The sequence below is a fragment of the Boeremia exigua genome, assembly GCF_020726555.1.
Source record: "Boeremia exigua strain MPI-SDFR-AT-0100 chromosome Unknown C7974scaffold_4, whole genome shotgun sequence".
Taxonomy (NCBI): domain Eukaryota; kingdom Fungi; phylum Ascomycota; class Dothideomycetes; order Pleosporales; family Didymellaceae; genus Boeremia; species Boeremia exigua.
The window spans coordinates 2,392,917-2,407,565 of record NW_025763521.1 but is presented as its reverse complement, the minus strand read 5'-3'; the positions used below and the strand labels follow the sequence as shown (position 1 = coordinate 2,407,565).

The 14,649-nt window shown below is 55.1% G+C and overlaps 4 protein-coding genes across 4 annotated transcripts; 3 read left to right on the top strand and 1 right to left on the bottom strand.

Annotated features, from left to right (window-relative positions):
- The first annotated feature begins 170 nt into the window (after positions 1 to 170).
- Positions 171 to 3,079, top strand: C7974DRAFT_356571 (uncharacterized protein). Its single transcript, XM_046139599.1, has 4 exons — positions 171 to 461; positions 536 to 676; positions 721 to 734; positions 790 to 3,079. The coding sequence occupies exons 1-4, from the start codon at positions 426 to 428 to the stop codon at positions 2,738 to 2,740; spliced, it is 2,142 nt and encodes a 713-aa protein (XP_045999516.1). The 5' UTR covers positions 171 to 425; the 3' UTR covers positions 2,741 to 3,079.
- A 902-nt stretch (positions 3,080 to 3,981) lies between these two features.
- Positions 3,982 to 4,510, top strand: C7974DRAFT_158389 (uncharacterized protein). The gene has a single exon (XM_046135904.1). The coding sequence runs from the start codon at positions 4,084 to 4,086 to the stop codon at positions 4,381 to 4,383; it is 300 nt and encodes a 99-aa protein (XP_045999515.1). The 5' UTR covers positions 3,982 to 4,083; the 3' UTR covers positions 4,384 to 4,510.
- Positions 4,448 to 5,401, bottom strand: C7974DRAFT_158369 (Yos1-like protein). Its single transcript, XM_046135903.1, has 4 exons — positions 5,104 to 5,401; positions 4,993 to 5,052; positions 4,766 to 4,873; positions 4,448 to 4,693 (listed from the first exon to the last, which is right to left on the bottom strand). Exons 1-4 carry the CDS (start codon positions 5,135 to 5,137, stop codon positions 4,638 to 4,640), a joined length of 258 nt encoding a protein of 85 aa, XP_045999514.1. The 5' UTR covers positions 5,138 to 5,401; the 3' UTR covers positions 4,448 to 4,637.
- A 983-nt stretch (positions 5,402 to 6,384) lies between these two features.
- On the top strand, positions 6,385 to 10,730 carry C7974DRAFT_307644 (uncharacterized protein; the record flags this gene model as incomplete). Its single annotated transcript, XM_046138137.1, has 5 exons — positions 6,385 to 6,735; positions 6,785 to 9,561; positions 9,616 to 9,973; positions 10,031 to 10,072; positions 10,119 to 10,730. The coding sequence occupies 5 exons, from the start codon at positions 6,385 to 6,387 to the stop codon at positions 10,728 to 10,730; spliced, it is 4,140 nt and encodes a 1,379-aa protein (XP_045999513.1).
- Between the last annotated feature and the right edge of the window lie 3,919 nt (positions 10,731 to 14,649).

The following is a 14,649-nucleotide window of genomic DNA, read 5'->3' as shown; positions in this document are numbered from 1 at the left end:
CACTCGCAGTGACAGTGCCGATCGCTGGCAACGTTCACTGCGGCTGCAGGGTTGCGCATGCATGGGTGGGGTTCTGTGGGGAGACCGGGCGCTCGGAGTTCGCGTCAACTGGGACGACTAGACGCCTGGGGGCTTGGGCGGGCGGCCGACTGCCTCCAAGCCTCGTCGCGCTCGGGACGATTCAAGACGGCCGGCCGTCGTGCTGAGCGAGGCCCGCTGGCGTGCCGTGCGGTCTGCGTGTGCTCTGCTCTGCATCCTGCCACTGCTGCTGTGCCATAGTAATACGGACCTGTGCTGCGCCGCTGCCCCATGTCTGCTCGCCCGGGCTCTACCCCAGCATCTCGCTCGCCGCCGGTCCTCGCCCGCACCTCCGCCTGCACGCCTCTGCCCGCCCCCCCGCGCGCCCGCCGCCGCGAGCTGCCACGATGAGCTCGTTCTTCGGCCGCCTCAAGTCGGGCGCTGTGAGTGCCCCTGCGAAGGCCCCCGCGACTGCTGCGACGCGCCGCCGCGCAATGGCTCGTACTGACGGCTGCAGGCCCCGGCCAGTCCCGCCGCTGGCCACCCGGTCGCGAAGAAGGACCCCAACGCGCCCGAGCCGACGCCGCTGGAGAAGCTGCTGGCCAACGCCGGGCCTCTGCGCGGCGACGGCAGCGACAAGTTCTTCGGCTTCGAGAATGTGAGTGCGCCCGCCCCGCGCGACGACGCTGCTGACCCCCCCAGTTTGGAAGCACCTGGTAAGCCGCCGCCGCCGCCGCCGCCACTGACCCGCTGCCTCTGACTGACCGCCAGCTACTGCAATTCCGTCGTGCAGTGCCTGTACTACTCGGTGCCCTTCCGCGAGCAGGTCATCAACTTCCCCGCCCGCTCCGCCCCCGAGACGCTCGAGCGCCCGCAGTCGCTGCCGCGCATCAACACCAACCTGCAGAATGGCCAGTCCGCCCTCTCGCCCGCCGGCCGCAACTCGCTGTCGAGTCCCACCTCCAAGGCCCCGCCGCTGCCCGGCCAGCCGCCCAAGCCCGAGGACAACAAGGACTCGCCCGAGTACAAGAAGAAGCAGGCCCTGGCCGCCGGCCCCGTGCTGACCATGGACTACGAGAACGCCAAGGCCTACGGCATGTCCGAGTCGCTCTTCACCTCGCTCAAGGACATCTTCGAGGCCGTCATCGCGAACAGCTCGCGCATGGGCGTCGTCAGCCCCCACAAGTTCCTCGAGATCCTGCGCCGCGACAACGAGATGTTCCGCACCCCCATGCACCAGGACGCCCACGAGTTCCTGAACCTGCTGCTGAACGAGGTCGTCGAGAACGTCGAGCAGTTCTCCAAGTCACGCATCGCAGAGGTCGGCGAGACCGAGCAGAACGGCGTCGTCGCCCCTGCGCTGAACAACAACAACAATATCAACACCGGTTGGGTGCACGAGCTCTTCGAGGGCACGCTGACATCCGAGACACGGTGCTTGACATGCGAGAACACCTCGCAGCGAGACGAGGCCTTCCTGGACTTGTCGGTCGATCTCGAGCAGCACTCGTCCGTCACCAGCTGCTTACGAAAGTTTTCCGAGGAAGAGATGCTGTGCGAGCGCAACAAGTTCCACTGCGACAACTGCGGAGGCCTGCAGGAAGCAGAGAAGAGGATGAAGATCAAACGGTTACCGAAGATCTTAGCGCTGCACCTGAAGCGTTTCAAGTATACAGAGGATCTGCAACGGCTACAGAAGCTGTTCCACCGCGTCGTATACCCGTACTATCTCCGCCTGTTCAACACGACAGACGATGCGGAAGATCCCGACCGGCTGTACGAGCTGTATGCTATCGTCGTCCACATCGGCGGCGGTCCGTACCACGGCCATTATGTTTCCATCATCAAGACCCAGGACCGCGGCTGGCTTCTGTTTGACGATGAGATGGTCGAGCCTGTCGACAAAGCCTATGTGCGCAACTTCTTTGGCGGAGAAAACGTCCTTGCGTGCGCATATGTTCTCTTCTACCAGGAGACAACCGAGGAGGCTATGATGAAAGAGCAAGAAGCAGATGCACGCGAAGCCGCCGCGAAGCAGGCATCAGAACTCAACCCAGAGGCTGTCACTGTTGCTACATCACCAAAAACTAACGGTTTCCCAAATGGCGCCGGCCACGCCCAACGACTATCGACAGCACAGACGCCAACGATAGAAGAAGAGGACCAGTTCGCAAGCCTCAACCACGCCGCCACAGCACCTGCCCTCAACTCGACCGAGCACGCCCACCCCGTCGAACACGTCAGCACCAACATCCCCGTCCTTGCCGCGAAGAAGAGCAACGCCGGCCTCGGCCTCTTTGGCAAGAAATCCAAAGCCGAAAAAGAGGAACGCAAAGCCGCCGAAAAGGAACTCGAAGCCCAGGCCAAGCAGAAACGCAAGGAAATGGAACAGCAGCGCCGCAACAACTACAAGCGCCAGGAAGACGAACTCCAGGCCGCCCTCGCCGCCTCCAAAGAAACCGCTGCCGAGGAGAGCAGGAAACGCAGCCCCGACGACACCCCTGCGACCCCCGGCACGCCTACGGTCCCCAACGGCGGCGGCGCGCTCGGCAAGGCCTCGGGCCTGAGTCGCTTCAGACACTCCAGCATGAGTCTCAAAGGCAAGCCGAAGTTCTGGGGCGGCAAGGATAAGGGCGAGGCGAACGGGGAGGATTCGGCGGGCGGCGGCGACGAGCCCAAGGGCCATGGCTTGGGGCGGAAGAAGAGCGTGTTCAAGTTTTAGGTGTTGTGTTCGTTGTCGTGGAGCATGGAACGGAGCATGGAGCGGAGCATGGAGTCGAGCATGGAGCGGAGCATGGAGCATGTAGCATGGCTGTTGGAGCATGGCTGTTGGAGCACCGCTGTTGCAGCACAGTCTCGCGTCGCGTTCTCTGCATGCATGCGTCGACACACAGACGCGAAACCACAACAGAAAGAAACGCGAGAGAGACAGAGACAGACAGAGAGAGTTGTATCAGTGGGCATTTTGTACATTCACGGCGCCCGTGCATACCGCACCCGAAGCGCCCACGCCGCCGGGGCGCCATCGCCGTTGCGTTGCGTTGCGTTGCGTTGCGTTGCGCCAGTATGGTATATGTAGCTGAGTGGACGCAGCAAAGGGGGTTTTTAAGCATGGTTTGCGGCATGGCATGGTATGGCATGGCATGGTGCTGGCGTGCAACGCGTGACTTGTGTAGATGCATAGCCGAATGGGAATCCGTTAATCGAATGTCGAGTGTCGAGTGTCTGCTGATGTGTGCTTTAGATTGTGGTCACACCATCTCCGGCGTCTCCAGGGGGTGAGAGCCGTGCTGCTGGTGTGTTGGGTTGGGTTGTGGTGGCTCTTCGTGCGTTGTCTTGCGCGCTGTCTGCGCTGCTGTAGGCTCCCTGCTGTATACTATCCACTGTATTCTCCCCACCGTACACTCCACGGCACGCAACCCAACACCCCCGCCACGACCACCTCCAGCAGCGCGCCAATACCCATACTAGCCACACTGCTATCCCCGCATCCCAACCCACACACATACAGCTGCACCTCCCCAAACCAGCCACTTCCATACCTCATACCCCGTAAGCTCCACCTACACACCGCGCCCACAGTTGTTATAAACACCTGCGCGTACTACGAGAAATTGCTCGAGGAGGTACTTGGTAGAGGAGGTACTTGGTAGACACACGCCACCACGGCGGTTTGTGCCTGCTGCGTGGCTGTTGGGATGTGGTGCGACTCGTGTCTTGGACATGGAGGGTTGGGGGTTGAGGGTCGAGGGGGGTTGGTGTGTGGTGTGTGTCTGGCTGGCGGTGGGATGCGAGGTGGAGGTGGAGGTGGATTGCGTGAGAGGGGGGGTTGGTGTTGTGGATGGTTAGTCTTGTGGAGCACTGAGTGTTGTAGAGCACTGGGTCTTGTAGAGCACTGGGTCTTGTGGATGTTTGGACTTGTGGATACTCTGTCTTGTTAGTTTTTGGTATTAGAGATGTTTGGTCTTGTCAACGCACAGTTCTGTAGATGCTAAGTCTTGCAGATGTTTAGCTCGCAGCTGTTTAGTCTTACAAATGTTTGGTTTTACGAAAGCTTAGTGTAAGATGACACTAGGTCTTGTGGAGCACTTGTCTGGCGGTGGGATGGGTCTGGTTGGTGCTGTGGGTGCTGTGTTCTTTCTGTGGGTTATACGGCTCCGTGGTGTTTTCGTGATGGGATGGAAGAGGGTGGTGGGCGCTCGGGCGGGTGTGCAGTTGGCATCCTACCGCGCTTTCCATGCGAAGTCTCGTGCCGGTTTGCTTCTGTTTACGGGGTACGTGGAGTGTGTCTTTTGGAGTGGTGACGTCTGCATTATTGCCATCCGTTTCTACGACATGGCGTTTGGCTATGTAGTCTGCCTATAGACGCCCTAGCTCGGCTCTGACGCTGGTCTGCCACACTTTTATGGCCCTGAGTTCCAGCTCTTGTTGTAGGTCGAGCCTATGGTCCTTCTAACGCCGCGCTACACATCGATCGTCTGGTGCCAATGGTATTGCCTCGAACAGCGGATCGCCTCATTCACGTCCTCCTATGTCCGGGCGCGTTGAGTCCCGCATCTTGCTATGCTGATGCTCGGTGTGGAAAGCCGGGCTCGAATGCTTTTGTATGCGCGCGTTGTTCACCCAAGAACCAGGAGGTAGACAATCATGAGTGTGTTGATGAACATGAGCGGTACTACGGCCGAGTCAGCATGATGTTCCCAGTGTGTCTCTAGGCCAAATGTCTGACAAGGGGGCGCTGACGTACTTCTCATAAGTGTTCGTACTGAAGAAACCAGGTTTATTAATCGTGCCTTTATGCTCGCATCGTCTCGTTGCCCAAAGCCAGGCTCTGCTGCGCCCGCAGTCCAACCAACTGTCATTTCTCGTCAGCAAGGCCTAAAGGTGTAGTACATTGCGCGCAACTGCAAGCAGTCTTCGTGTGGTATGAGGGGTAGCGGGGTTCGCGGAGGCTTGCGCGGGATCTGGACGTACTGCGTGCGAGGAATCGGTCTTCAGAGAGAATGGCTATCGCGTTGATGAGGAGAACGGCGACTGCACATGGAGTCAGCCTTCATTCGATGTGCGCATGGCTAGATATTCTACCATAGAAGAGGCCACCAAGGCCGAAAGTGAACATGTTGTTGCTAGAGTAGGCTGAGACTTGTCAGAGAGAATGTCAAGTATTCTTTGGTGGGCTGCAAGGTCAAGTTGGCTTCAATGGTGTTGCCTATCGAGGAGACAGCTGTTCGAGCTGTCCTGTCGAATGCCAAGACCCAGGGTCACGATCACGTGTCGATGGCCGAGCCGTTGTAGGTACCGGGTATCCCGAACCCGGGGATTAGACGGAGACAGAGGGCCTACTCAGTCTGTACCACTACTAGGCTTAGTGCGATCGCAAAATGATCCATCTCAAAGACTGCGCGCGCATGCAGCCCTGCAAACATGCCTGACTTGTGCAAGGCTGTCGGGCAAGGCCGATGCATCATGTGGCTCACAGGCGAGCAGGGGTGCCCATCTAGCCAGGAGAGCCAGTGCGCATCGCCGAGGCCTTTGGAAGTTCGATCGAAGCGCAACAGCTGCACGGGGAAATACTCCGCTCCAACGTGGGCAGTTCGAAGTCTTTCGAGTGCATTTTCTGCTCCTTGCTGGAGGACAAAATCCACAAGACTTGGAAAGCATCAATGCGATCGGCGCAGATCGGTGGGCCTGCGTGCGCTTAAATGGAGTGTCTCCAGTTTCAGCATCTAGCAATCGAGTCTGCATTCGAATCGTGAGCGACGGATGTCTTTCCTGGCCCCCACTAAAAGACCCTTTCAACATGTGTTGCCAGCGCCCAATGACGATGTTTGTCTGGCAGACCCGACAACGTGACGTTCTAGAACTACCGAGGGCTTCTCCACTACAACAATGCCCAAGTCCGAGTGTTTGACAGGCGCAGCGCGCATTTCGTGCCGGTCGGTCGTTCCCACCAACTTCACACCTCACAACCCAACAGCAGAGGAAAGAAACCGAATCTACTTACTGCAACTTCCTGGGTGGCCTAGAACAGCCGCCGAGCCACTGATCTACCACCATCATCCGCTTCTAGAAGAGCCGCAAATCCCCGCCGGGGCGCGCATTTACAAACGTTTTGCAGTCGATTTCCTGCCCCTCGAGGCCTTCTCTCTCCCTTCTACGCCTCCGTCGGTACCTCTGCATTCGACACCCCTCATGTTAGCGTTGCGCCACTCCCTCAAGTACTCCCGGTTGACCTAGAGGAGCCCTGGTCTGTTCTGCCTTCGCCGACGATCGTCCGGCAATCTGGGCTTTGGAGCACTGCGCCCTTGGCCTGGGGCGCATTCATAGACTGCCACAATCCCGGTTTGCGCGTCTAATCTCAACATGATGCCTGAGGAACTAGAGGACGCTGAAAGCGGGTATTTCCCTTCCAGCGACCGTCCGAAGTCCCCAAGCTCGCTGCACAGCAACGATTCCATGTCAATACACTCGTCTCAGCCGTCCGCTATGGTGGCGTCCTTGACCGCGCTGCAGTATCTCCCAGTTCCTCTTTTGGTTCTCTCGACCAATAAGACCGTAGTGATCGCGAACGAGGCCATGGGTCGCCTGCTCGGAATCGACTTTGAGAGCACCGCCTACCATGATTTCTCGATAACTGAGGTCCTACAAGAGAAGTCCATGGGTGAGCTGGGTATTGATATTCTACAAAATGGGTCTCCACTGCTAGTGACCTGGGAGGTGCGTGTGAGTGCTTGAGGATGTTGTTCGTTGGTTAACATGACAAAAGGATTTCCTGGATTGCGTGATCGACGATGCCCAGAAGAATAGCACGAATGAAGAAGATGATCAGTTGGAAAGTGGCAATACTACACCTACTGCGCATACTGCAAATAGCCGACCTGATTCACCATCGAACCCTTCGTTGCCTCGTTTGAGCACCACGAATCTAGCGCGGACGACTGTGCATGATGTTTCGGTAGAGGTGATTGTGTCGCCTCTTTCCCGAGGCCCTGGCGGTGCTGTAACGAAGAAAGACAAGATGCACTCACAACACGGTGCTTTCCAGGCCACTTGTATCATCTCGATATGGGGGATAGAAGACACCCAGTACTTTACTTTGACCTTTACTAGTGCCACAACTACGCAGTCAGCAACTACATCGCGCCCCTCGAGTCGAGTTGTCAATCGCACTCATACAGGACCGCACATGAGCAAGTCGCGCGGCTCCGGGTCGAGCTCATCTTCTGGTCGTCGCTCAGGAAGCAGCTCAAACAACGTATCCAAAGCCGTCACACCTACCATGCAGCAGCCGATGTTTCCGCCTCGTGGCCCACCTTTGCTGCGTGATTTGGACACCTCCACAACGTCGATTTTCCAGAAGGCTACGCAGCTGAAGGATGCCCTTCTTAATTCAATCAACATGCCAGCATATTCCATGTGGAAAGATGAGAGCTTTGGGATACCAAACAATGCACTTCTAAGACTTTTGCCCAAGGATGCAGTGTACACCTCAGGCGACCAGCGAGCGTTCCTTGCTCTGTTTCAGGTTTGGACCGAGGATTTCCAGCAAATGCTCGACGTCGATGACTTTCCCATTATACAAGTATGCAGAACACAGAAGCGCCTTGAAAAGGTGCGACTCGGTATGCGACAACCAGGTACCGGCAGAGGCATCGTCTTTGAAGTTACTGGGGAACCGGTCACAAATCCGGATACTGGTGACTTCTTGGGTGGTATTGTGATCTTCAAGGATGTTACAGAGTATACCAAGGCAATAGCAGAAAAGGTGGAAGAGAACGAGAAGCAATTCGAGTACATCGCCAACTTCATGCCAGTCATGGTCTGGACAACAACACCTGATGGCCTCCACGATTGGTTTTCGCAACGCTGGTATGATTACACAGGCCTCACCGAAGCACAGAGTCTCGGCGAGGGCTGGAAATTGCCCTTCCACCCTGAAGATATGGTTACAACGAAGGATGTTTGGTTCAAGTGCCTCGAGACTGGTGATGAATACAACACGGAGTACCGATGTCAAAGATACGACGGGGAGTGGCGTTGGATGCTTGGACGAGCGATACCTTTCCTCGACGACTCCGGGAAGATCATCAAGTGGTTCGGCACTTGCACCGACATACATGATCTAGTCATGGCTCGGCAGGAGGCAAAGCAAACACGCGAGCAGCTGCAAAAGGTTATTGAACACGCCAAAATCATGCTGTGGGCTGTTGATCGGCAAAACAATCTGGTCCTGATGGAAGGCGATTTGGGGCCAGACAGGGATCGAAAGGACATCCTCGGCAAAAACATGTTTGATCAGTTCGACATGAACGCTCCAGATCGCGTGCGTTGGAGAGAGCCGATACAAGAGATCCTTAATGGAAAGGCGCAGGACGAGATGGTGGAACGATACATGTCTTCAGATCGGTACTTCCGCACTCGCCTTGTCCCGCGCTGGAGCAGTGTACGAACGGGGGGAGTTGAAGGCGAAAGATTCATCGATGGCGTTATTGGTGTTTCGATGGATATAACAGAACTGCGGGAAAGAGAAGATCAGCTGAGGCTGCAAGAGAAGGAGAACTCAAGATTGCTGGCTAATGCGGCGGCTGCCAGCGAGGCCAGTAGGATGAAGAGTCAGTTCCTGGCCAACATGTCACACGAAATCCGGACACCAATCGCTGGAGTAATCGGCATGAGCGAGCTTCTTTTCGACATGGATCTTGATGCGGAGCAAAAGGACTGCGCGGAAAACATCCACCGGTCAGCCAACAGCCTCCTGACTGTGATCAACGACATTCTCGACTTTTCAAAGGTCGAAAGCGGGCGACTCGATGTTGAAGAAGTGCAGTTCAGTCTTAGTGTCGTCCTTCGAGATGTCAACAAGATGATGTCTTTCGCTGCACAACGAAAAGGGCTGGCATATCACAGCTTTATCGAGCCAGAAGTGGAACAAGATTTGAGAGTCGTCGGAGACCCAGGACGACTCCGTCAAATATTGACGAACGTATTGACGAACAGTATCAAATTCACATCTGACGGATTCGTAAAGTTGAGTGTCGCAATCACTCAAAGATCCAAAGATTCTGTTACCGTAAATTTTACGGTTCAAGACACAGGCATCGGTATCGAGGAGGAGGTTCGCAAGCACTTGTTCCAGCCGTTCAGTCAGGCCGATTCATCTACAGCTCGCCGTTTCGGCGGAACCGGCCTTGGGTTGACCATCAGTAAGAACCTTGTGGAACTCATGAAGGGTCAGATCTGGCTTGATTCCAAATTGGGCCAAGGCACTACAGCTACGTTCTGGATTCCGTTTGCGAAGGCGTCCTATTCCGATGACGGCTCGCCGTTGGTTGATCTCGCGTCGATCCCGGATAGACTGCAGAGTGATGTGTCGGTGTCTGTTGGAAGCTCTGAAGATCACACCCCACCATTGACACCTAGAGAGTCAGCAAATGGGCATTCTCGAATGCAATCGTTCCCCATTGGGAGCAAGCTGCCGGATCATCTGACCAGTCTTCCAGAGAATGAACGGAAGAAGACTCACGTATTGGTTGTGGAAGACAAGTAAGTCTATTCACTCAATGGCCTATGTCGACCGTGCCTAATGTTATGATTTAGCCACATTAATCAGCAGATTGCCTTGAAGACGATCAAGAAACTAAGTTTCTCGGTGAACGCAGTCTGGAATGGTCAGGAGGTCTTGGACTATCTCGCTCAGGACTTCACTCCATCTCATCCACGCCCCGACATCATCTTGATGGATGTTCAAGTCAGTAAAAATCGCAATGCAATATTGATCTTGGAGCTAACGACTGACATGCAGATGCCTATCCGCGATGGTTATTCAGCCACCCATGCCATCAGGACAGAGGCACCATGGAGGGACAAACCTGAAATTCGAGGTGTTCCTATTGTCGCTATGACAGCCAGCGCCATTCAAGGTGATAAAGAAAAGTGCACGCTGGCAGGCATGGATGTAAGCCTTCAACACACTTCCCCTATACTTCAAGGACCGGTGGCTGACGCTTTGCAGGACTACTTGGCCAAGCCAGTGAAAGGCAAGCTCCTCGAGAAGGTATGGCTAGCCAATTCTAGGGTGGACAATTACTGACTCGTGCTAGATGCTTGTCAAGTGGGCGATCGAGGGACGGCGGAAAACGGCGGCCGCAAAGCCATCCGTAAACATACCTGATCGACATGGAACGCCGTTCACCCTGGCGCCTCCGACCACGGACAGCGTTAGCGCAAAAGATGGTTCGCAAATCACGAGCAAGCCAGGTCCACCTGAAACAACGGCTTCAGCACTGACCGCTCAACTTGACCGGCTGCACTATCAAAGCGATGCAGCGTTCGCAAGGACATCGGAGAACGAGGCAGACAGGGCTTTGAGGCGTAGCGAAGCTGAGGAGAGAGATACGAAGCTACGTGACGACAAATTGCTGTCACTCACGGGGCCGCAGCTTCACCGCCATGGCACCGCTCAGGGGCGGGAGAAAGAACCTAGCATGCCACTTACAGAGGAGAACATGGAGAGGTTTTCGCATGCCCAGGATGGCGAAGCAAACCCACGAAGGTCAACGGAATCTCCGGAAGCCAGGTCAGACGTTGTTAATCTACCGCATAGCCGGACACAGAGTAGGGCAGAGCAGCTTGCGCCTCGACCGTCGCTTTCAGAGTCGCGTCTTCGTGAAAGCCAGCAAACAATTACCCCGAAGACTCTCTCCCCGAATTGATTCTGTCGCAACGATGGGACTGGCGACACAGTTGTTGGCTTCTATTGCCGTTGAATACCAGCGGTTTCTGGGAGACGAAGGAAATATTTAGAGTCATGTTGAGGGGTACAGCGAGCACAACACGACAATAAGCACGAATAGTGTTGCTTTGCCTGGATAAATGCATTGCTTTGCATTTCCCCGATGCCCGCTGCGTCCCGGGGCCGGCATAAGCACAACCAACCAGCGCAACTCGCGGCACCATAACGCATTTCACCTTGGCTAGCACCAGCACCCATGGAGTTTTCCATGGGCTGTGAGTAAGTCCAATCACGATTATTCGGTCATTGTTTGGTCACTGTGTACGGGCCATGGTGGAGGAGGTCACGAGGTCCTTTGGCAGATGGTATCGGCGACCACAGCCTCACTTTATTGGCACGGAGAATTATCGCGGTTTAGCGCCATCGCGCATTCAGTCAAGGCATGCATCTGTGCTGCGTCCGCAAGCAGAAAGGAAATAACAAATGCGGGAGTACAGCTGCACAGATAGACCATGCACAATGAACACGTCCATATCAGGTTTGGCCCCTGAGATGTCCAGGAACTATCACAGGACCTTCTCGTGACTCTAGCTTTGGCTTTGAACATGTCTCCACCTTAAGCTTCCCACTTCGCAGCGGGTAGCCATCCTTCATGCACTGTCTTTAGACCGTGACCGGACGTTTGATTGGGTCGCGACTGCATCTGGAGGCAGTTGTGGATGCTGGAAAAGGAGAATTGATAACGATCGGCCATGTCGTCAAATACGCTTCACTGTTTCGAGACTGTGTGCCTTTCGCATGGGGACCTGGAAACTCAAATGGGGACTTGAACCAAAGGATTGGGTGTTCGCAGGTTGATCTTCTTCACAATGGTAAAGGGAGATGAGCAAGATCGTCGTACGACACGTGGGTGACAACCTCGAGGATTCGATTTCCTGGTATCTAGCTAGCCATGAACGCAACATCCTTGACCCCAAAGCTGCCCAAGATCTGCTGCGAGCTGACTCCAACGGTAGAATCTGTGCACATGCAAGTGCGAAGCCGCCACCATCTGACAAGTTGACACCTGGCAACGGCGCCTCATTTCAGAGTGTTACATCGCGCTTTGCACATGAGTTGTGGCCGACGTGCGACCGATGCGTTTTGGTATTGCTGGGCATTGCTGTGCCATTGGCCGAGCTGGCAAAAAGCACCCTAGACGTTTACCGTACCCCTCGAAGGTTTTCACTGCCCAAAAAGCTAGCAGAGCAATATACCGCTGCGCTGGGAACAAGCTACTCGAACTTTCTGCCTCGCCGATGTGAGGCAATGATTCGAGTACAGCGTCACATGGGATAGCGAAAGTATTCACACGTCTAATCGGCTTGACTCGGCCTGCCAGTTCGGGTCGCTACTCTTGCGTGATTTTGACTGGTGTTAGAAGACGTTGGTTCAAGGTTGGTTGATGTGGAGGGATGGCGTAGAGGGGAAGCTTCCCTCCGATGTTAGCGTGTTGTTGGTGCCATCCTGTTGCCGAATGGAGGGCGGGCCACATGATACGAAGGTACAGCCAACAAGGCCGAGCGATAGCGGCCTGAGTAGGCGCGGAGTCAGTTGCGGAATGTTTTGCTGTTCACGGCAAACTGGGCAAGTTTCAGATTTCCAGTCATGAACCTATTGTTGATTTACTGGACACGAAGGGAGACCCACGAGCTTCGACACTCGTGTGATCCTAGATCTTAGAGAGCCGCGCGTCTGGTTCGTGCTATGTGAGATGAGATCTGACACGATTCCACGAGAGGAATGTGTGTAAGACGATCACACAGATGATGGCATCTAGTTGCACGAGTGACATTTTGCGTTCTCCAGTGTTTCTGCGACGGCGTGCTTGGGTCCTTCCACAACCATCCATAATTGTGGAAATAAAGAGGACCAAGAGCTTGACGAGACACCGTGAGCTTGGCGGCCCTTCAATGCCGCCGTGGACTCGACCAAAGTTTGGATGCAGTGCACAGTGGGCTGTTGTACTCACTAATGTTGACATGGTAGCTTCTGCAGGGTCCTATCTACTGTGGAGGCTCGCCGAGCTTTACGGATGGAAAGAGCCGTTGGTTTAGGGTGGCGGCTATGGAGATGTTGAAGCCCATTCCAAGTTTTGCTTTTGTACTATTGGTACTTTTGATCCAAGGACTCCACCGGTAGGTACCTAGTCAACGGCTTTGGGGTTGCTTTACCGTATGTCGTTAGCAGAGCGACTTCTGCCATATTCCGTAGACATTTGCCTTTGAGAGGCGCCAAAAACAAGCGAGGTCTGGCAATGCTAGCGCTGCATACAAGTCAACAAGGTTGGAATGTGCAAAGCCCGGTGGGGCGATGGGGCAAGCGGATGGCGCTCGCCAACCACAGGTGCCCTGCATGATGAGACGCCTAGCGAGCAGTAAGGCTAGCGAGGACAACATGGCTGACAGCAGCTGCTCGTGAGTGGTCAAGTCTTAGGGGAGACTTGGGCGGACTGCGGAGCGGTGAGGATGCTAAGTTGGAGACGGTTCGCCACCCGCGCTGTCGTCTCGTGCATTGTGAATTGTGACGGAGAGAGGACCGCATGTTCCTCGCGCATGCAGCGCGTGAGCGGGCCATGATTTCGTCAAGATGGTGTGGAGTCTCTATCGTTGGCTGTTCAGATAATTCAGTGTCACTCGGGCGACAAAATTTCCCGCACACCGCCGAGATTCCGGCCTCACACCCACACCACCATCACCAGCACCCTGTTGCCTCATTGCTTATTCCCCGGATTGGGAAGCTCACGTAGCAGGCCTCTCTTCATTGGATTCTCGTCCGCTTTGTAGAAAGGGGCGAGATCAATTTAGGTGTTGTAAAGGAAGACAATGACTTCTCCAACGGGGCAATATCGCGTGGAATCAAATGCAGAACAGTATCACTTTCTCGTGACAAGACCTCTTCCAGAAGAACAGGGTAAGAGAAAGCATTCAATAGAAAGCATATTTACACCTTTACGTGGGCCTGTATACATAACAAGCAGGAGTTGTGTAGAACCTTATTACTCAACGACCTTGCAGTATTGAATTGCTCTACCAAACGAGCGCGACAATTGAGTGTGATGACAGCTATTACTCGGCGCTGTAGGTTTGTGTGGGTGGTGCTGGATACCTGCTCATCTTGGTGTGCGAGCTTTTCTGTCACCCGTGAGGGTACATACCTCTGACCGCTATGTTCAATGACATAATTGGTCAGAAGGGAAGCAGAATGACGACACTGTCTGAGTTGCTAACCCAGGTCAGCAGAGCTCAACCTTGGCCACAGCATGGCTCATTTATCGCATGGCTAACAGCCCGTCTTTCCTCCTGTGTCCCGCAAGTACCATCCATGACAGGCCAGCGCACACGGGCTTTGTAGTGAGCCAGGAAACGTTTGAACGGTCGCGGAGGTTGAGGCCTGCAACATTGGCGGGAATAGTAGACATGACTCGGCTGTCAAGCGCCCGGAGCTGACACCGATTCTTGTGCTTGACTGGAGCCAAGCTCACATTGCGAAGGGCTAGGGACTGTGCCTTTGCGGGATTGCGCTCTCGTAGAGGGTGGAATGTGCAGGTACGGCGAACCCTAGCTGCATCTTCCATCGTTGAAGTGGCGTACGCCCATTCAGTGGACGGGCTGACACTTCCACGATCCACAGCAGCAAAAAGGAAGCTCAGGACGGCGATCAAACGCTTGACCAGTGCTTAAACAGCCGGCACAGGCACTGCCTCATGAGACTAATTTCGACTTGGGCACGTTGGGAGGCCCCGCGCTCGGCATGAGGACAGCGGAACCAGCACTAAAGGAGGGTTTTAAGAGGTTACATTCTGTGTGCGCAACAACGTGGAGAAAAGTACGCGGTTAGCGGTCGGGTTTCTCCCCTGT